General features: G+C 52.3%; 1 protein-coding gene across 1 annotated transcript in view; it reads right to left on the reverse strand.

Moving 5' to 3' along the window:
* LOC115500340 (myosin phosphatase Rho interacting protein) overlaps positions 1 to 22,754 on the reverse strand; it is a 153,647-nt gene that overhangs the window by 103,701 nt on the left and 27,192 nt on the right. The window contains 2 exon segments of the mRNA XM_030294634.1: positions 14,576 to 14,641; positions 16,463 to 16,540. Coding sequence (XP_030150494.1) covers positions 14,576 to 14,641; positions 16,463 to 16,540 — 144 coding nt within the window.

The raw sequence follows: 22,754 nt of genomic DNA on the forward strand, positions 1-22,754 counted from the left end.
CTTCCACGTCCATTCCTTTCTGCAGATAACTGGGCCTTCCTTTCCCTCTGGGCAGTGGTGGCGGCCCTCCCCTGGCCTGGCTGAGCACTGCTCTGCTTGCCTCCAGAGGCCACAGCAGTAGGACGAGGAGTCCCATCCAAAGAAGACATCCTGATATCCATCAACGTCACCTACATGAACTTGTGTCTTTCCCTACAGGGCCTACGAAGAAAAAAAGATAAACGTGGCTAAGTGACCCTATGAGGAAATGTTCACTCCTCTTTCCCTACTTTGGAAAGGCAGGACTTATGTTTATTTCAGTAACAGAAAGGCAGCTACAAAGCTGGGCACAGTGATCTGATCCAGTGGGCCAACAGAAACAAATGAAGAGAAAGAAACATCAGGTGAAACCTTTGAGAATTCCCGCCAGCCATGCTCTGACCTCACCATGCCCAACTTTCACCCTGGTAAGACAGAGAGAAGAGAAGGGTTAGAGACGTGCCCCTTTCTAGACCTAGTGCCTGAGGACAAACAGGGCTGTTGTTTGTGTCAAATACATGACGTGAACCGGTGTGTGTCTGACACGGACTCAGAGTAGTTACCCCTTTTCTGATCATTTAACATGCACTTTCCATACGATCATAACAAGTCTCAGCATAGGAAGCAGAGAAGGTTAAGTCTGGCGACACGGACAATGTCAGTTGAGAACGGGGGACCGAGCGACTGCCACACTTTGCCTTGTAACGCTGCCTATCCTCAGAGGAGGGACACAGATGCCTTGGAGGATATGCTGGAAGAAAGCAATGAGATTGATTATGGGCCATCTGAGAGAGCCCAAGAGAGTGAGGGAGCGAGAGAGAAGCCCATGCCAGGCAGGACCCGGTGGGGTGTTGGGGTTATTTCTTGCTGAGGGCTCTGGTCTGAATCTCAGCCCTGCACCTGCCCTCTCCCAGTGCAGCAGCCACATGTCAGCATGAAGCCACATGTCAGCACGAAACAGCCAAACCCCATCTTCAAGGATACTTTGACTGCACTTGGCTCTCCCCAGTGTCGATGTTGATGTAGAAACCCGGCCCAGGCAAACTTGGGCCGGGGCTATTTTCCTAACCTTTCCTCATTAGAGCATGGATTGTGTTCTCTTCTCCATCTTGGAATGGAGTCCCTAAAATGTAAGAAACCTGACGTGTTCTCTCGCACGTGCTGCCATTCTGCTACCCCAAAGCCCAGGTCCATCACACTGCCAACCTCCTGGTTCTTCCCCATCTTTGTTTCCTCAGCTTTTCCAAGGCTGGAAGCCCTAGTGGCTTCCTCAGCCGGGTGCCGGACCAACCGATTGCATGACCCCGGATGAGGCGGGTCCATTCCTCCCACAATTACTGAGGGCTTACTACAGATGCAAGGGCTTGCTGGTACAGAAAATAAGGAAGTGTGTCTGTTTCTCAGTAGCTCATAGCTCGTTAAGGACTCCACTCTGTTCGCACACAATCCCAACTCTAGACAGTGAGAACCACTGCATGGAGGCAGAGATGTGTCCCTGTAACCTACCGGTGAGTGACTGAAGTGGGTGACCCCTCTTCCCCTCCGGCTTTCAATTTCCTCATCTTTCAAAGGCCTGAGGGCTAAACTCGAGGATGTCTCCGAGGACCTTCCCAACACCACACTACACCCACCATTCCCCTGGTCCCTTCAGATGCAGCCAGGGCGCCCCCCTGCGTTGCTGGGACCAGAATGCGTGCCCATGCCGTCGGGTCTCCTGAGAATGCACTAGAAGTCAGGACCAGGCGCGTCCTCCACACCCAGGCGTAAGTAAATCTCATTCCACCCCAGTGGGTTCTTCAGACATTCGCTGCCTTAGGGGAATGAGGAAAAGAGGTGGCCTAGCCCTCTACTGCCCCTTGTCACTTCTCTGCGCCAGCTGGGTACACGGTGTGTCAACAGGTGCTAGTAACCCACCAGCTTTAGCACCAATCACACGACAAAAGTGTAAAGACTTCTGCTATCATTTATCCTGCCATACCAGAACTCTTCAAACATTAACCAGGCAAAGCTCTGGAATCCCTGAGCCAGTAGGGGTGTCTGGGCCCCAGCTCAGTGACGGGAACTGAGCCAGAACAGCTCCACCCACCGGGCCTTCGACCCATGACTTGATGCACGAAGCTCAGCTCTCTTGGGGGAAAAAACCTTACCCTTGGGCCAGTTACTGCTCTCTCCACGGACCACGTGAAGGATTCAATGTGAACCCAGGGAGAACGGCTAGCACTGTGGCAACGTGATTTTTCACCTCTGCATTTATCACAGAGGCTGGCTTGTTCCAAAAAAAGGTACGTGGCTACCTGAAGGAAGTGAATCTCAGGCTCCCGCCCCAGCCACAGCCACCATGCCCTCGGACAGACAGCCGGACGCCACTGAGAAGCACCTGTGCACACAGATTTCCAGCTGGGGCCCGTGCACCGCAAAGCGCCGTCAGCCACCGTGCATCTTCACTGGTTGACGGGAAGACAGCTACAAGTCTCACCAGCGGGTTCAGAGGAAGAAAAGCCAATGATTCGTATTATTTGAAGGGCATCCCATCCACCTCCCTCCCACCCAGGCAAAGGTACAAACAGAAGCCCAAAAAGGTTACCTGACAAGGGACAGAGACCAAGTTAAACAGAAACTGGGCTGGAATCCCAGCCTTGGAATCATGCCTCGCGACCCTCAAGGCGAGGTGCGCCCATGTGGCTAGAAGTGGGGCACAAATGGGACCGTACAAAGTCCTTCAAGGCCTCCGTGGCTTCGGGGAGTTGCGGTCCTCCCCCACCCGCACTCCCGCACCTTAGTGTGCCACGGGGCTTGGTAAGCAACAGGACATTCGTTGGAAGTCAACAAAACCAGTCTTGCCACCAGGATGCACACTCCTTAGGAACAGCGCAGAGATTCCCCTCTCCCTCCCCACTCCCTGCGGGCCGTGCCACGTGTAGCGCCTTCCACTCTGAGGGGCTCATCTCGTCTCCAGAACTGACTCGACTCAGAGCAACCGCCAGAGCTCCGCAATGCTAGTCTCCACGCTGCCACGACCCAGGCAGAATCACTTCTCCGTCACCCGCTCTGTTGGAAGGGCTGGTCCTTCCAGGCCCTTCCCTACCCTGACATTCTACTACTGACTGACTCTGAAAACAGACACGTGACACTCGCTGGGGCCCGTGACATCAGGGGCAGTCTCTGGTGGCGCCATCTTTTCCTTTCGTCCTCTATGTCCTGCCTTTCCTCCTCTTCCATTCCCAGTGCCTCCGTGTCATGCCTGCCTGCCAGTGGCCCCGTGAGCAGTGCCGAGCCTGGCCCAAACCAGAGCTGGGAGAAGACGGGGGATAACAACGTGAAGAGGAAGCAGCCATATGCCCTGATTACTCGGAAGTCATTCTTCTGCCAGGAAGGGGGGAGCCCTCCCCACCATCTCTCAGCCTGGTCTAGGCGACGCCACTCCGCCCTGCAGACCCAGGCCAGCTCATTTCTCCGGTGAAACCTTCCAGGTGGAGTCAGCTCGCCCTCCCCTGTTCCCAGACACTTTGTGATAGCTTCCATTATCATACCCTCTGTGTCGGTTGAGTAATGGCCCCCAAAGACAACCGTGTCCCAATCCCCAGAACCTGTGCATGTGACTTTAGATAACAACAGGGACTCTGCAGGTGTGATTAAGGCAAAGATCTTGAGATGGGAGAGAAATCGTTATCTGGAGGGCCCAATGTCATCACAAGTGTCATCTAAGACAGAGGCAGCCGGAGATGTGACAAAGAGGAGAAGGAGATGTGACAACAGAAGCCAGAAGCAGCAGTGACTGAGGAAGGGGCCACAGGCTGAGGAACGCAGGCAGCCCCTGGAATCTGAAAAGAAAACGACACGGATTCTCCCCTGGAGCCTCCAGAAAGAACCAGCTCTGCTCAGAGAAATGGATTCTGGACTCCTGACCTCCAGAACAGTAAGAGAACGAATCTGTGTTGTCTTCAGCCGCTAGGTTAGTGGTGACTTGTTATGGCAGCCGCAGGCAACTAACACCCGCCATGTTGCGTATCATTAGCAGTCGTCCCCTTCATTCCCAGAATGAAAGCACCTTGGAGTTCACTTCTGACACACTGTAGGCACTCAACGGATGTCTAAGAATGAATGACTCATCAACATGCACACGCACAAGGCCTGGACCAGCCCTTGTGAAGGATGCCCCTTCCTGAAGATCCTCCACCTGCCTGCCTGCTATGGCTCCTGTGATTTCACCAGTGGAAACACTCCCTGGCTTGAGAGAGTTCTCCCACCGTAAAGAATATGCCCTTCCCTTCCCTTCCCTGCAGAGGAAAAGATTCTTCCGGAAAAGTGTTTTGTGGAGAGAAGGGAGGGCAGGAGACATTAAGACCCACACATGTTAAGCTGCCTACCCACAACTAATACTTTAAGTGGCTTGGCTTACCAGGACGGCATTGCCCATGTCCCAGGGAGTCCAAACCAAAACACTCAGTCAGGGAGAGCGGGTGCAGGGGCAGCAGGGTCCTAACCGGGGTGGGGTAGAGTATGAGGGCCCGAGAGGTAAGGGTGCCGGGACTTGGCCCCTGGAGAACTCTGCGGCCTGGCTGCGCGCTACCCAGCCCCACGTGTGCATGTGTGTGTGAGCACCACATGTGCACATGTAAACACACTAGTACGACTCGCTTGGCCTTGTTTACTCAAACCCAAATGTTTTCTGTTGCTAACTTCTATAAAATGACTCTTTTTCGACAGTTCTTTCCCTGCTGCTACTTAATTAGTTCCCTAACCAATTACTCCAAGCTGTTCGCTTTCCTAATACCCAAAGTCATTTCTCTCTCTGCGGGAGGGAGCCACCCAGCCCGTTATCACAGACTCGCCGCAGGCCAGCCACAGCTGCCGCACAGAAGTCCGCCCGCAGCTCTGAAGATCTCCAATAGGGGTGCCGATCACAGCCCATCCTCGGTCGCTATCCCGGCGCAGAGGAAGGGCCACAGAGATCCCTGTGCACAGTCCACAGAGGTGCTGCTCCCACCCCTCCTCCTGTCACTGAAAGAGCTGTGCACACACAAAAGGCTGGGCAGATGGCACCCAAGTGGACAACGGGACATAAAACCATATTCGGCCGCCTCTGTTAATGAATCATGGGTATCCAGAAGCCTTCTCACTCAGTACCTGCGGGCACACTGGGGGAGGCACAGAGAACGTGGGTACCTCATAATGGCTCATGGACACTGAATACAGGCAGGCAGCTAATCACTATCTTGCCGCCCTTGACTCACCACTCATGTGACTGGGAAGGAAGGTAAGCACACTGGACGGTCCCAGTGAGACAGAAAGGCACTCGTTGGATAACCCGAGGTCACCAAATCCTCAGTGCTGTGTGAAAGTCAAAGATGGCGGGTACTCCGTGGGAAGCCTTCTTAAAATCTTTACAACAGTGGGGCGCATGGGTGGCTCAGTGAGTTAAGCGACTGACTTCGGCTCAGGTCATGATCTCATGGTTTGTGAGTTCGAGCGCTGGGTCGGGCTCTGTGCGGACGGCTCAGAGCTTGGAGCCTGCTTCAGATTCTGTGTCTCCTTCTCTCTCTGCCCCTCCCCTGCTCAAGCTCTGTCTCTCTCTCTCTCAAAAATAAATAAATATTAAAAAATTTTTGTTTTTCTAAATTTTAAATGTTCACAACAGAGAATCAAACACCGGAGTCAAGACAGTAGACCCATTTACCACACAGTCAGCTTGTCCCATCCCTAGGTATGTTACTTAATGTCCTGTCTGTGCGGGCAAATACCAGGCCCTGTCTTGAGGTGCTCACTGACCTAGAGAGGGAGACCAACATGGCAGAAGTGTCTCAGAGATCAGGGACAGAGGAAAGAGGATCACATGTGACCTGGACCCATGTGGGAGTGGTACCTTTGTCTTCTCTTGGTTCTTACAAATAATTCAGGGTTAACTGCAGCAACCCCCTACTGCACCTGGCAAGGATTTCTTTGTTCCCATCTCCTTAACCCTCTTTACCCACTCATTCCTGCATGTTGTCTCTTTGCTCTACAAGGCTTCGGCCATCCATGTGAAAGATTCTAACTCTCCACCCCACACTTAGGCCCCTGTATGTAAAACAGCCCTCCCCCCCCACCTCCCCCACTCCCAAAGGGCAGCCCATAGGCCACCAATCAGGACCAGGCAATCAGAACCTGGCTGCTTACCGCACACCTACTGGTTGAATCCCCAAGGTCAAGATTGTTAACCCCCTCCCTTGGGTTTCCCCACCATAAAATGGAGGTCTGGACCGGGTCATCTCCTGAAACCCGTCTGCTATAACAGAGTCTGCTCTGTTCTTTATCCAAATAGCCCCACGGTTAACCACTGGTGGCTTTCATGCCCCAGCTGCTCTGTACGTGAGATATGTCACCCGGGCCAGCATACAAAGTTGTAAACGACAAGAAATGACAAGAAAAAGCTACCAGAGGCAGAATGCTGCACTTTGCAATAATGCCAGGCTCAGATGTCTTAACAAGCCCGTGTTCCCAAACTCCTCCTCAACTTACTTTAAAAGGAAAGGAGGGGAGGGTCTTAAATTTGGTCCCGGTTTCATTTCCATTTGTCCTGAAGGTCCCAGAGAGACACAAAGAAAAGGTCCCTGCATCTACATGCTTCTTACCAGTGGGTGAAGTCAAGTCGCGTGCATCACAGTAAGTCAAACAAAAGGAGAAATGGCGTGTGGCACTTGTCAGCTTCACCACTGACCCCTGAACTTTGACAACAGGATTCAGCTGGGAAGAGTTCCCAGTCCCACCTGGGTGAAAGTGAGTCATTCCCTGTTCACTCACTTTCACGTTTCGTAACATCCACTTCCCGCAGGAAGCCCAGAGGCCAAGCACAGAGGGCCCTCTTATGACCCATCCTTCACCCTGTCATCCACTCCCTGCCACCAAGGGACACAAATTCCACCAGGACTAATGCCTCACCTTCCAGCCAAGGGACTGTTACAGTATCACTCCCAAAAAGCTGAAAATTGTTTTCTCGTTGTCGAGACGAAGTAAAGATGGGATAAGGGACACATCAAAGACCCCTGTGTCCAGAAAGCTAAAGCAGACGGGGGTTAAACACCTCCATACCCTGGAATCACCTTGTACACAGCCCAGACTGTGCCCAGACAGCCAGCAGGCCGGGCCCTGCCCCTCCCCTCCCCTCCCCTGCCCGTCTCCCCGTTACTTTCTACTTCTTGCAAACGTCAGCCCCAACATGGGCCCCAAAGTTAACCTAGAAAGGGGAGTCCTATTCACACATCAGCCCACATTAGCAAAACACTATTTTTGCAAATGTTTAAAAAGTCCATTATTTTGGAAAAATAAGTTAATTACGTGGTCGAGGCAAGAAGAGGTGCCTGGCCTGTGTAGGCACGTGGCCTAGGCCTTCACGCATCTGGATAATTCTGCCACAGGAGGTCCGTCCAGTCACGGCATATTCTTCAGTATGGCTCGGGGGGGCTGGTGAAGAAGGGGTTGGGATTATCTCGCAACTTTAACTGACGAGGCAGCAAACTGCATCCGTTTTAAACGCTGCAGTGAGGTTCTCTGCGGAACTGCACTTCAAGTCAGAGCTCTCCCAACCGCGTGTGACAGTGGCCAGAGACCTCAGCGGAACCTGCTGCATCTGTAGGGCCTCAGGGCTTGCTTCCCCTCCCAACGGCTCCCCATCTTGCTCCAGGGGCTGGGTAGGGAAACACTTCCAAGTTCACGGTCGGTTTCTGAAAGTGCCTGTATTACCACAGCGAGCACGGGACTAGCAAAGAGCAGCTGAGCAGAGGAGGGGAAGGAGGGAAACACAGGCTGGCTGAGGCCCCAAAACCCTCATGAAGTTCCTGTGGAGGGAAAAGGGGCAGGGAGGAGGGCCCCGCTCAAGGCCGCTCAGCCAGAAACAGAGGAAGGAGATTAAAACCCACATTTACTGGACTCCTAACCCAGCACCCTCCTTGCATCCTTCAGGCTCCTGGCACCTAGACACAGCAGGCCTGCCTCCGTTCCCTGGAAGCGGAAACCTTGTGGAAAAGAATGAAGGCCAAAGCAGGGCTGAACGCGTGACAGACTCAAAAGTCAATCTAAAAGCATGGGACTAATGCATACAATACCTTCCCAGGTTTGCCGTCTCAGCCCTACCCCTTGAACATGAGGGTTCCCTGCATCTGAGGAAGCTTCTCTGCCTCTGGGCACAGGCCCAGGGAGGCACCCTTCACTCTTCTGACCCTACACATCTCCAACGGACGTTCATTCGCCAGGACTGCAGGCCTGAAGTTAGTTTAGCTCGACCGGCTTGAACACACAAGGGAAACTACTCTCGCCGCCAGTTTATGGCTACAGACAAACTCGAGGGGTGGGAAGGATGCCGAGGGCCCAGCCTGGCCCTCAGCCAGCACCATTGCCCTCCCCCATTCAGGCAGCAGCTGCCGGAGAGTCGGCTGTGGCCAGACACAGGGAAGGACGGGACCGGACAGGACTGCTGGGGAAAAGACACCATCATTCTCCCAGAAGGTGGCTCACCTGTTTACAAATCCCAGTTCCGTCACTCAGAAGTTGAGCGACCCCACCAATATGCCTGGGCCTCAGTTTTTCCGCCTGTGAAATGGATACAACAGTATCTATCAAGGGAGTGTCACGAGGACGACATCAGAGATCCTGCCTGAAGAGCCAACACACACGCAGCACTGGGCCAAGCACGCTGTGCCTCCCCAATCTCCGTGACAAGCAGGAAGGTGGCCAACGTCCTCTCTTTCCTTTCAGAAGACTTCTCTGACCCTCCAAACCACCATGACCCCGAACAGTGTGCACATCGTGGCTTTGCTTTGATGTTCAATCTTCACGTGTTCATGGAGGGGTCCCAACAGACTGCGTGAGGTTCACCACGAGGGGGACCTCCTTTCGGCCACGTGTTCTTCCCCTGCAGCTTGCCTTGGATACAAGAGCTGCCGCGGTCACCAACGGATCGGACACATCAGCCCTTCTCTGCCTCGGAAAGCTCCAAGCGAGGAAGAAACAAAGCCAGAGCCTACGGAGGAGGGTCTCGAGCGTTAGGGCTTCCTAAGCATCACAAGCAGTGGTTATTTAAACTCTGGAAGGCTGGGCCTTGCCCTCAGAAGATTCTCATACAGGGGAACACCTGGAAAAATATGCGATGGGGGACAGAACAAAAGAACCTCAGAGACAGTTCCTAAAGACAGTAGGGCCAAGCTGTGACGCCCCTCTTCCACGCTCTCCTATGGCCCTGGGCAGCTGCCCACCATTCAGGGCACATGACACAACACCAAAGTAGGTGAGATCTGACAAGAACCAAGTGGGCAAAGGTCCCGAGATCAAAGCAAGCTCCGGGATTCTGACAGGAGGCAAACCCTTACCGAGGAGCCAGGATCCTACCCCGTTAGCACTTGGCATCCGCGGAAGAATGCTCGCACCAAGCTCACCTCATGACACAGAGACAGATACTCTGAGCACAGACATCCCAGAGCGACTTCTCTGGCCGGACCTCTGCATTCTGTGGGATGGACAAACCCACGGCCGCCCCTGAAAAGGGCACGTCTCCAAGGACCAGAAGTGTTTTCCCTACAATGCCTAAGGATGTGAACGAAGCTAAGGGTCCTCGGCAGCGCAGTCCCTACAGAGTCGCACAGCTCCGGTCCGTCCTGACTCTCAAGGCAGAGGATGGTGAGGTGCCCCACGAAGTGAAAGGCAACGACCCTCAGTACCACACGCTCGCCACAGAAGCAGAGCTACACTCCCTCTACGGCGTCCCCGCGGGAGGAACCCGGGGTCTGTTTGCTCCAGAGCCCAGACGGTTCAAGAGCATGAGACCGGCAGAACTTTTAAAACAAGGAGATTCTGACACCTGCTCCAACACGGACCAACCTCAAAGACTTTATGCTCAGTGACATCAGCCAGTCACGGAAGGACCAATACTGTAGGACTCCACCTGTATGAGGTACACAGAGTCGTCAAAATCACAGAGACGAAAGCAGAAAGGGGGTTGCCAGCGGCCAGGGGGCAGAGAGGCTGGGGAGTCAGCGCCACATGGGGCAGACTTACGGGGCTCTGCAGACGAGTGGGGCTGCCAGCCGCACAACAGTGGAGTCTGCTTGACCACACAGCACCACACTCTTAAAGACGACTGGAACAGGAGGTATTGTTATACATAGCTGATAATTTAAAAACAAAACAAAAGAACCTTACACCGTCTTTTTGGCCTGGCTTCTAGGAGCTAAAAGCAAGAGGATATGAAGGCAAGAGAGCAGACCACAGCTCAGCAGGTACGGTGCCAACAGAGCCCCAGAGCCACGTGGCCCAGCGCATTCCACCGCAAAGCTGGAGGCCCCACCGTCGAGCAGGACTTGGTGCTTCTCTGAGAAACCTTCCAGTGGGTGACCTTTGGGCTCCGATGAAACCAGTACCTTAGCTTTATGCCAGTCTCCAGAAGCTTAAGGAGACAGGGCAGAATCTGGTACGATAACGGGCAGGTTACAGAGGAAGAAACAAAAGCAGAAGAGAGAGGGAGAAGTCTGGGTTTCTAGATCCTCTCCTCCGTCCACTCCTGAAAAACCAGCGGCCCAGCCAAACTGCTCAGGCTCCCACTTGTCTGTGAGGCTGCCCTGAGCCCACCTCACCTCAGCTTGTGTTTGGGAAAATTTCTTTCCCTTTTTTGGGAAATGTGCCTCTCCTCCACACCCACCAGTTACAGGGTATGTGGGTGTATCAAGAAAGAAATTTCCCAAAAAAGGAAAAGCGATTCGCAAAGGTTAGCCCCATCTCAGAGCTGCCGGGGAGAGAATGGCAACAGTCAGCCCGTGGAGCGGGACTAGGCCTAACGGCTCCAGACCCAGCAGAGGTCTCAGAACGAAAGAGCCTCTGGAAGCAGCCCCTGAAGCAGGCACGGCCCCAGGGAGTGCAGCCTTCCTTCTCCTCCCGGGACCTCCTGACAACCGCCATGCCCTTGTCCGTTCCAGCCCAGGGGGGCCCAGGACAACCTTTCTCACATTGTTCTCTGGAGTCTTCCGGAGCGCGTTCTCCCCTCCAGTAAGAGCTGGAACACACAACACACCTCGTGCCTCTCCCGGAAGCTGGTTACTTCAACTCAACAAATATTTACTAGGCCTGTGCCACCCCAGCAAGGCCCCGGCTAGATGATGGAGACAGAGACCAAGAATTATCGAGGCCTAGTGATGGAAAAAAAGTCACCATCTAGTTGATAAGATAACATTTAAACCAATGAAAACAAACAATAACATTGTATAAAAGTCAAGTAACAACTTGAAACAGATTGTGACTCGTGTTAAGGGGACAGCCCAGCCCTAAAATGCTATGACGTATTACAGGCAGTAGAGGAGCTCTGAGCAGGAGGGTCGAGGGGGCGGGCGGGGGGGGGGGGTCGCGGGCTCGGCAGGAGCGGAAGGACCAGCAGTGGCTACAGGCTTCCCGGAGCCGGGGCCGCTGCTGTTAGAGACCAACCAACACTAAGGTGTGGCCATTATACAGCATGGTGGTCTGAACACAGCGCAGGAAGTGGTACGTATATGCTCCCTGGGTAGCAGCTACGCACATAGGCAATCCTCCTAGACCTGTGGACTCCCAATGTGCGGGAACCCTGGCAGAAACCACTGCATTCCAGGAACAGGCCTACCCCATTCCACGTCTGGCATTTACCACGCCAGCCAGCTGGCTAACGCTGCCCCATTCACCTCCCCCACTCCCAGGAAATCAGACAGTGGAGTCCTTCCTCACCTCAAGAACAGGGGTGAAAAGAAAGCAAGTCAAACTTATATTTTAATTCAAAAAATAAAAAAAATTTTACACAAGCCACTGACCAGATCACCCGGGAGGGTCTCTCAGCCTTAGCACTGCTGACATTTGGGGCCGGATCGTTCCCTGTTGTGAGGCCTGTCCCGTGCGTCACAGCAATCCTGGCCTCTACCCTTAGGTGTCCAGAGCAACCTGCACAGTTGCAAGAGTCGAAGATTCCGGACGTTGCCAAGTGGCCCTGAGAGGCACAGCGGTCCCCAGCTGAGGACCATGGCTCTACTTTACGTACTCTAAGAGAAACTCCCAGCACGGCTGCGTTCAGTTCAGACAAGAGCCTGCCTGCAAAGCTCTCCCGCTCCAGGTCTCAGGACCCTGCCAGCCGGGCAGAGGCAGGCGTCTAGGCGTCGGGAAAGCTGACCTTTGGGTTGGGGCTCCAGGATTCTGGATTGTGCTCACTGGGGAGTCGCCAGGAAGAACGAGGCCTGATACGGACCACTGGGGTGGGAGAGGCCCCTCCAGCCCTTGCAAGATAGAGCCCACCTGCAACGGCCGCCAATGCTGACCATGGGCAGCTGGCATCTGACTGCCTCCTTCACCCAGCCTCTTGTCAACTGCAGGCCAGACGCTTTCCTGCAACTTTCCCCCAAAGCACTTTCCTAACACAACAGGGAAAAAAACCCTCACACACCTGAGATGCTGCTTTAAAGGTATTTCAACACAACTGACACTGTCTTTTTTCACTCACAGAAATAACGCCTCTCTACTCCCTGGAGGTGCAGCATCCCTGCAATGCCCACACTAACATTTCAACACTAAATGGCACACCAGGTCAGCCTCTTCGGCTCCAAGGTCATCTGCCAGAAAGTGGCCCATGGCCCAAAACTCAACTCTGGGCATCCCCCACAATGCCCTCTCTGTAGCCCACACTTTTCCCGGGGCTTCTTTTCCCATGTGGCTGGCACGGTCTGACCTCTGCCCCAGCGGCACGTGAAATAATACCCAACCAACATCTGGGTTGCTGGGAGACCAAAACGTACTGCAAGGTGTCAGTACTCACGGCTCACCAGCCTCGATTCTTTAGGAGCAGCTCTTGGGATGCATCATGTGCTCTCCATTTGTGCAGACACAAAGGCATCCACGGTAGCCACCCTCGCTTTGTGCATGTGCAACTGAGCTGAAGGGAACAAAAGACTGTACTGGACTCCAGTAGACCTACAGAAAGGTTTCCTGACCAGAATAATCGGTCTCCAAGCAAAGTCCAGGGAACTCTTTTTCGGGAGGGTTCACGGTGTAGCCCAGCCTGGATGTAAGCCAGTGACCTCTGAGGCTCCTTCTCTACTACTGTTAGGCTTTGGGGGACTTAAGAACAAGGCAGCCAAGCACAGGGAGGACAAAGTAAACTTCAAGGCTTGCAGAAGCCCATCTCCCACCTGGGGCTACGACCTGCACGATGGCCAAGCTGGAAGAGTGCAGAGGGCAGGGCCGGGTCTGCCTCCAGGCCTGCATACCTTTTCCCTGAAGGAAACGGGTATCCAAGTGAATCGGTTCCCCTGCTCCTTTTTCTAGTGAATTCTACCACACCCCACCGATGCTCACCTCCAATCTACTTCGGACCACAGATGCTTCCATGGCAAAAACCCTCTGGGGCCCATTACACTGTTCTAATACACTCACCAGAAAGAATGAGAAAGAAGGAACCAATGAGGTAATGGTTGATATAGAACAGGTATCATACCTGCTAATTCCATTACCTAAATATCATACCCACTAATTCAGCTGAGAAACAGAAAAGAGAAAGTATCACATCACAAATATTAGGACCCCCATTTGGAAATGGACTCACTTGTGGCCTTGTCACCCAGCTCTACTGACCACCCTAAAATCCAAATGTCCCAACAGCCTACAAGGTCCTTGGAGAGGACAGTTGTCTCTGCTCACACTTCCAGGACCCTGCCCTCACTCCTGTAGCGAAAAGAAAATGAACTCTGGGTGGGATGGGGGTCAACCTATTTCACACAGTATGACCCGATTTTCCAGGACAGTCCCGGTTAAAAATGCTGCCCACGTAAATGCACACAAACTCAAGTGGAACAGGAAAAGGTACTAAAATCTTCTGCCTTCAACCCTTCATAAAACTTGGAACTCAGTCATACTTTAGATTAGTTAGGAGAGACCGATCTCCGTAGAGAAAAACTCAGGCGACGTGGATGGAAAATGAAAAGCCACAACAACTTTCCACCTGGTTGGTTTTCAGGTTTGCCTCTGGACCAAGAGCAATAAACATTCATCCAGCCCAGGAAGCAGGGAGCAAACCAGAGCAAAGCTGGTGCGCGGCAGGGCAGGAAGGAGCCCCGTGTCCTGTTTCAGCCACCAGGAGAAAACTGACCCCGTGGCCAGGAGGCCCCTGAAGGTCCAACAGGACGAGACTAACTGCGGCAATGGAACTGAGAGGCAGTCGTGGGACGACAGCACGTGAATGCACATGTGCTCAACTCACACACGCATGCCCAGGGTCGGCCTCCCACCCGTCCCCGCAGGCCCACAGCCTGTTCTGCTTCTCGCTAACTGGCCAAGTGGGACTCCTGTCAGCCTGGAACACAGGGGCTTCCTCCCTTGCTACTCACTCGCACCTGTGACGATGCCGCCCAGCAAAGGTCTGGGTTCTCAGGGCCATCTCTCACACACACCCCAAGTTCTTCAAATTCCAGGCTCCCAAAGGAACACCCAAGCACACCGCTGTGCTCGCAGACGACCCAAGCGCAGCCGCGATGAAGGGGCCCTAAGGGAAGCGAGAGGCACGGAGTGGGCGCGGAACGACACTCACCATCTCGTCCAGGGCGTAGCGCAGGAGGCCGTGCTCGTAGAGGATGAAGAACCGCCGCTGCCATTTCTGCAACGGAGCATAGAGTGGGTGGTTAGGAGGGAGTCCCTGTGCCTGACAAGCCTATGTCAGACGAATGCCGGCTCCACGCCTTTCATTTCTGGGGCAGATGGCAGGAAAAGAGGGACCCAAGGCATAAGAATGGTAATTTATTAGACAGCCAGGGGAGTCTTCTCTGTATTTCTGTATATTCTGTGTTTTCTATGTACCCAGCACAGAACTTACCACATAACGTGGTGTCAGTTTTTATTTGATGAACTGTATGGCACAGTATGGAATAACCTGAGAATGCCAGGCCCTGATCCCCCACTTCTAAAAAAAACCTAGGAAACTGCTATAAAAGGGTTGTTCCAATGACCCACAGGGAATCAGAGACAGGGAAAAGGCAGTCAGGCTCCAGTGTTCACTGAGGATAAGTGAGCAAACAAAAATCAAAAGTGAGGAGGAGGGAGACCCGTAGGAATGACTCTGATGTCTGAGGAGTGATCGATAGCGAAGGGCGCCCCTCTCCACGCTCCACCCAAAAGACAGGCCGTGGGGGCTGGTGGACCCCAAAAGCACTAACAGCAGAACAGAAAGAGCCACAAGAGCCAACGCTTTCCTTCTTGTCGGGGGGAATACATGTCCAGCACAAGAGACTCTTGGTCCCTGAACCCCAGAGATCATCATGGGGATCCATGACCTATTGTGAACATTTCAAAAAGCCCAACAAAATTCATACTTTCATCGGCAATAAGGCCACAAGAACTAAGCTATCACGCCTCTCTGCTTTGGGCCAGAATTATATCATTCGTAATAATGTTTTTCTCATCAGAAGCTGGAAATGGCAATTCTGTATGACCCAGATATAAAACAGGAAAGGGAGCTGCTCCCTGGTTACTGCAGGCATTGGAACACAGTCACCCCTGTCGTCCTTCTGCTTGGATGGCACAGGCTGCCCAAATGGCCTTGCAAAGAGGACGTGGAAGGCTGGTCCCATGCTGGGTGTCCAGGGAGAGGCCACTTGAAATCTTCCTGGGAAACCTCTTCAAGGCTCCTATTTGGCATCTTTAAAGTCAAAACCCATACCAGAAGTCATCCTAAAGAGCCCAGGCATAATGCAAGGTCTGTGGGGCACCACGGCCCCCACCCCAGAGTGTAGCATTGGGGCCAGAGGGGGCAGCAGAGATCAAGAGGCAGAGCAGAGGCTCCCTCAGGGACCAGGGGACGGGAAGGAAGAGGAGCTGGAGCAATTTATAGGGTATGGGCCGCAACACCTGGAAAAGAACACGTGGAAAAGGAAAGATGGTGTTTTAACTAGTCATCCAAAGAGGCCCCCAGGCAGAGGAACAAAGTACTGTTCGGGACAGTGTTGGTTTAATCGTCTCAATGCTCCAGCGGACCTGGGTGCTCCCCTACTGGGCTGGGGTGCCCAGGAGAGATGGGGCCAGAGCAAAGCTGGCCCTCCAGTCCCTCATCCCTTCACTAGTGCTCATCTCCTCACCTGGGAGGAGAGATGAGGCAAGGAGGGAAGGAGCTAACCGGAAGCCTAATTAGCATAATGCAAATGTTTGCTGAACTGCTATTCTGCTTTTTACATTTAACTGTTTCTGGAGTCAAGCTGACCCAAGAAACAGGAGGCACCAGGTGAGAGCAGCTCCTTTTCAAGGGTGGCATAACTAGGATCATGGAGACTTTTCCTGTTGGACCTACAAGTCTGCCGAATGGGGGTTCCCTGCTGATCCTGCCATCCCACGACCCATTGCTTAACTCCCCATCTCCCTTCCCCACTCCCTCGACTTGCCCCTAGAAGGGTCCTCCCACTTCGAGAATTCATTCTGAGAACCTTACCCGAGACCGATGTACTGGATTGTCAAAGTCAGTCCCATCTGGAGCCAGGAGCAGCCAGCCACCATAAATAGGTTTTGCCTGGAGGAGAAAAAAGAGGGTAGAGGTCATCAGTGCCTTGGACCGGAGAGAGAACAGGTTCAGTGGCCAAGCTGAAGATAAGCACTCACTGAAACCAGAAGTCACCCCTGCTTAGCACACACCAGGCATCTCATTCCCCAGGCCGAGTCTCCAAGAAAGATGTTTGTGACCAAGAAGCTTCCGGGAGGTCTGCAGAATCTGGTGTGCAGCAGGTAACACGAAACCCAGCAGAACCCTGAAAACCTGGAGAGCACACGGACTCCTAAGAAACACGTGCCTCCCTCAAGTTCTTGATCAAGCCACCACGGTCAGGAAACAATGGTATTTTCAATCACCAGGTGAGTGTAATGCGTGCTGGGTACTAGGTGTCACGCAAACAACAGAGTCAAAAGTCCTCATTCTAACGATACAAAAAGGCCTGGGAGAAGAGACACCGCTTTAGTGATCCCGGCTAACACTGGCCAAAGAATCACCAACTTCCCGGCTAGGTGACATTGGGCTGAAAATGCTGGGTCTCAATTCTCCCACTTGGAAGGTGGGGGTGATGATAACTGCATCTATACCTCACGAGACTCATGTGAGGACTGATGAGGTAACGTAAGTAAGACAGCACAGGAATATAAAATGGTGCAGCCACCGTGGAAAAATCTGGCAGGTCCTCAAAGAGTTAAACATAGAATTCCACACGACCCAGGACTCCACTCCTAGCTATATACACCCAAGGAAACTAGAAGCAGGTGCTCAAATAAAACCTGGACATGAACGTTCATAGCAGCACTCCTCACAATTGCCAAGAGGCAGAAACAGCCCCAATGCCCAGCAACACGTGAATGGATAAACAAAATGTGGCCTATCCATACAACAGAGTATTAGTAATAAAAGGGCATGAAGTACCGGCACATTCTACAACAGGGATGAACACTGGAAACATGCTAAGTGAGAGAACACAAACACAGAAGACCACATTTTGTATGATTCCATGTACATGAAATATCCAGAATAGCTAAATCCACACAAACAGAAGGCAGATTAATGGTCGCCAGGACATGGAGGGAGCGGGAAAGGGAAGTGGCGGCTAACAGGCATGGGGTTTCTTTATTTTTTAAAAAAAACGTTTATCTTCTTTGGGACAGAGACAAAGTGAGCTCAGGAGTGCAAGCAGGGGAGGGGCAGAGAGACAGGGAGACAGAGGCTCTGAAGCAGGCTCTGCACTGACAGCACAGAGCCCGATGCGGGGCCCAGACTCACAAACCGCGAGATCATGACCTGAGCCGAAGGTGGACGCGTATCGGACTGAGCCACCCAGGCGCCCCATTCTGAATGGTACGGGGTTTCTTTTTGAGGGTGATGAAAATGTTCTGTAATTAGGAAGTGGAGATAGATGAACGACCTGGTGAATATGCTAAAAACTACTCAACTGTGCACTTTAAAAGGGTGAATTTTGTTGTTGTTGTTGTTGTTTTAACGTTTATTTATTTTTGAGACAGAGAGAGACAGAGCATGAACGGGGGAGGGTCAGAGAGAGGGAGACACAGAATCTGAAACGGACCGCGAGATCATGACCTGAGCCGAAGTCAGCCACTTAACCGACTGAGCCACCCAGGCGCCCCAAGAGGGTGAATTTTATAATATGTAAATTGTATCTCCAAAAAAATTGTATGAGAAAAAGCCCACTAAGCACAGCGTTTGGCCTGTAAGTGCATAATAAGCATTAGCTATTCATTTTTTTATGAAGAGTTCCCCCAGCCCCCAAGACCCTGACAGTAGGAACTCAACATGAGTTAAAAGATCTAGACAGACACTCTGGCTCCACGTCCCTTTTCAGCCATACCCAGCTGGCAAAGAGCAGCTGGAAAAGGCACGACCAAGCCAATTTGTCCGCTACCCTTTGGGGGGCAGTAACACAAATTAAAACCCAAACCCCTACACCCATGACTAATCTCTGGGAAAGCCTTAGGGGTCCTCTTAACATGCTTTTTATTCAACACTTTCCAAACTGGACGCCCTGTCACACCACCTCATTTTATAGCTGTGGAATCTGTGACTCAGAGAGGGAAGGTCACTTGCCAGAGGTCACACAGCATTCCAGGGTAAGCCAAGAACCTCCCCCTTTCTTGGCTTCTGCAGGGTCCTCAAGGCCCCCAGGGGAGGCTCTGGCTTTTCCCCATGAAAGTGAACAAAGTAGGTAAGAGGGGCTTCAGGCAAGGGGCATGGAGTGGGCTGAAGAAAGGGAGTGAGGGACTGGCTTTGATGAAACACAGGAGGTGGGTGCTGGCAGAGAACCAGGGGTTAGAGGGACACGACCCAGGAGGGCCACGGGGGAGGTGGAATGAAATTCTGCCTCGGAAAGCACAAGCAAGGAGAGTAAGGTCTGTTTTCTCAGCAAACACGAGCAGCGCCCAGCCATTCCCTAAGCCGGCAAGCAAACCACTCAGGAATATGCACACACAGGATGGATGGGTCAGGGCCAGGGGGGGATCCTGGGCCAGGTGACTTCGCTTCTTGGACGGCAGTTCCCTGACGTGTGAATTCAGGAGGCTGGACAACGCTCCTGTCTGGTTTTGACTGCATGCCACTCTCCTACTCTCTGGCTGCAGGGCTTTGGGGTGAACTCCTATCATAGCTACATCTACCTGCACTTTCCCCGAAAGGAGCAGTGGGAGACCGGAGGTCCCCTCAGATCCTGGCCCGCTCCTACCACAAACCCATCACTGGCACTGTTATTCACTCAACACTTACTCGAACCTACTGTGCGCTGGCCCCGTGTACCCTATGCCAGGGAGACTGGCAGCACCCGCCTCACTTTGCCACGTCCTTCTTGCTACAGACCACCCAAAGGGGACCCTTCCAGGTGGGCAGGCTGTCCCGAAAAGTGGGAAGGCTGGGCCAATGGAGGACACAGGGCAGGAAAACAAGTGCTTTACAGGAAGAGCAAGCTGGGAAGCAGGTAACGTTCCATCAGGAGCATTTACCAAGGCAAATCCATAGGGACAGAAAGCAGATTAGTGGCTGCCTAGGGCTGCCTAGGGCTGAGGGGATGGAAGGACTAGTGGGTGACAGCTAAGGGATAAAGGTTTCTTTTTGGGATGACGACAATGTGCTAAAATTGATTTTGGTGATGGATGCACATCTCTGGGAATATACTGCAAATCATCAAACTGTATACACTTCAAATGGGTCAACTGTACGGTATGTGAATTTTATCTCAATAAAGTCGTTAAAAATCATTTCCCAGTGTCAGGCAGTGGGGAAGCAGAGATAAATAAGAGACTGCTCCTACCATCATAGCTGCATAGTCCCAAGTAAAAGTAAACTAGTGAGTCATTCTCCCAAACCTTGGGAGGGGCGGAGGAGGGGGCATCACTATGTGAGTTTTCAAGTGACTCTCGCCCCCGGCCCCTGGCCCCTGGCCATATTTGGGGAAACTCCATTCAAAGACACCAGGACAAAGGCTTAAAAGGGCAATGACCCCAGTCCACGGGTTTGTAGAAGAGGAGCCAGAACGCGCCAGACAGAGCCTAGAGAAGGAGCCAGAGGCAGCAGGCACAGACCTGACAGGGTAGGGGTGCAACAAGGAGCTCGTAAAAGGGTTGACTTGGTACCTGGAGCTGGATGCCACGAACCTCCAGGTGTCCACTGTGCAATTCTAGGGTCATCAGGAGACAGGAAGGTACCCGCCACCCTACACTGCCATCCAAGCAAGCAAACGGGAGGTAGGGAGGGAGCAACCGTGACGGAGGTGAGGGGCCCCCCTCCCCGCCACCCCCACGGAAGTGTGGCCTGGGGTGGAGAAGACTCTCTGGGGACAGGCATAGTCAAAGCAAAGGCATAGGGGTGGAACGAATGCGTCTGTGGGGATGGAGAGGAGGAGCCAATCTAACAGCACAAATCCCTCCTTAAAACTCTCAGGCATCTCTTACTGCGAACATCGAGACTAACCGTTTTGCAAGCCCAAGAGCCACACACCGGAATACCCCACTCTCTGATCTTCTTTCCCGGATAACCCGTGGTCCTGACTCGGCCACCCGGCTCTTCGTCCTGCAGGCACGGGAAAGGCATCCCAGGAAGCCCGACCACTTCTCCCACGATTTCTCTGACAGCAGACCCAGCCACATCAGTATGTCCTTAGTGCCACCAGAGCCGCTCTTGTAAGGCAGCATTCCTCCCTCTCTGGCCTCATCTGCTTTGCTGGGGCTGGGCCTCCGACAGGCTGGAAGGCATTCTCTTTCTGAGAGCCCCATAATAACCTGAAACGCAGATTTTGAAACAGACAACCCTAAAAGAGCTGGCACAGGGGAGTGAGCTCTAGCAACTCAGTGGTATCCTAGCTTTGATGTTGCTTCCTGGCTAGGGCACAGGGGCGGGGGTGGGGAAGAGGGTGAAGGGGAGAGGCAGGTATTTGTTGTCGATACTGAGGATCCAAGATGCGCTGTAAGGACCCAAAGGAAGGGACTGAGTTCTGTTTCAAGCAGGCCACCCATGCTTCAAGAGGAAGCATACTGGTCCAAACCCCATTAATAGTCATGACAGGAGAGTGTCCCCCTGAGCTCTTTCTCTTCTCATTAAACTCAGCCTTCCCTCACAGATCCAGTAAACCAGAGGCCACACTTCTGGCTGGTCTCTAGGGAGAGGCTGTTGGTGGTCTGGCACACTCCTCAACCATAAGCCCTTTCAAAAATGGTTACTTGAAACTTGTGCTTCCTGGGAAGCAGGTAAGACGTTAATTTGCCCTATTCCTCTTACTAAGTACAAGTAAAACCCTGGACACTGTATATAAGAAAAACATAAGACTCCGCAAGGTGGAGAGAAAGTGGCAGAGAAGGGGGCTGGGGACTTTGAGACCTAAAAACAACATGGAGACGTGTGCCCCTGGGTTCTCTTTTTGTCTCACCGTCCCAGACCAGGCATTGGAAGAATGAGCAACCTGGAAATGCCAACAGGCACAAACAAAAGCCCCAATAAAAGCTGCTCTCTCTAGCTGAAGAACCAGGGAAGGAAGAACCTGGTAAGACAGAAAATTCTTAGATTATAACTGCCCTATTCCAGCCAGACATGACAGGAAAGCCTCAGCCTAGCCCCGTGCCAGCAAAGGCTTCCACCTTGCCAGCAAAGAGGTGCCCCACCACCCCTATCAGGAAGGTGTCGGGAAGCCAGGCAGGGAGCTGGAATTTTTCACCCCCACCCAGCAGTAACAAGGCCCCCTCCCTCACCCTGGTGGGGTGGAGTCAGAGGAAGCCATGTGGGGAGCTGAACTCTCACTCCAGCTCTGCAGGAACAAGGAACCTCTTGCCTCAGGTGTCAGTGGAGGCCAAGTGGAGAGCATAGACTTTTACTTACACCTAGAAGATGTCAGCACCCGCCCCTACATCCCCATTGGAGTAGTGTCTGAAAAAGCCTACTGAAAGACAAGGGTCAAACACAATCCACAGTCACCTAAAATAACACAAAAACGTCCAGGTTTCAATTGAAAAATCGCCAGCATTCTAAGAACCAGAAGAGTCACAAACTGAATCAACAAAGACAACAGTGTCCAACTCTTGATTTCAGCACAGGTCACAATCTCAGCACAGGTTCGTGAGATGGAGCCATGCACTGGGCTCTGTGCTGACAGTCAGGAGCCTCCTTAGGATTCTCCCTCTCCCCCTCTCTCTGCCCCTCCCCTGCTCAGCGTGCTAGCATGCTCTCTCTCTCAATATAAATAAATAAACTTTAAAAAACAAAAGAAAGGAAATGATAAAATAAGGAAACTTGGATCATCATAAAAGAACACAGTAAGCAAAAATACATGTAATCAGGCTTTCCCTCTCTTGAGTTTTCTACATTGTGTTTGATGACTGAAGCAAAATTATAACACTGTCTAATGTGGTTCTAAATCACATAGAGGAAATATTTAAGACAGTTACCAACAGAATGGGAAAAGGTGTAAAAAGAAGTACTACCTATACTTCAACTGGTAAAATGACACCACCAGTAGACTGTGACACCACCAGTGATGAGCTGTGTACATAATGTAATGCCAGGAGCAATTACTGAAAATCTATACTGAATAGAATCACCACATATAAATCATGAAATTGATCACTAAAAAAAAAAAAAGTTGAAGAAGAAAGAGAAATAATAATCAAAGAGAACATACAGGAAACAAAAAATAATTATGGCCTAACATATCAATAATTACATTAAATGTAAATGACCTAAATACAAGTAAAAGAGA

Source organism: Lynx canadensis, chromosome E1 (genome assembly GCF_007474595.2).
Source record: "Lynx canadensis isolate LIC74 chromosome E1, mLynCan4.pri.v2, whole genome shotgun sequence".
In the NCBI taxonomy this organism is placed as follows: Eukaryota; Metazoa; Chordata; class Mammalia; order Carnivora; family Felidae; genus Lynx; species Lynx canadensis.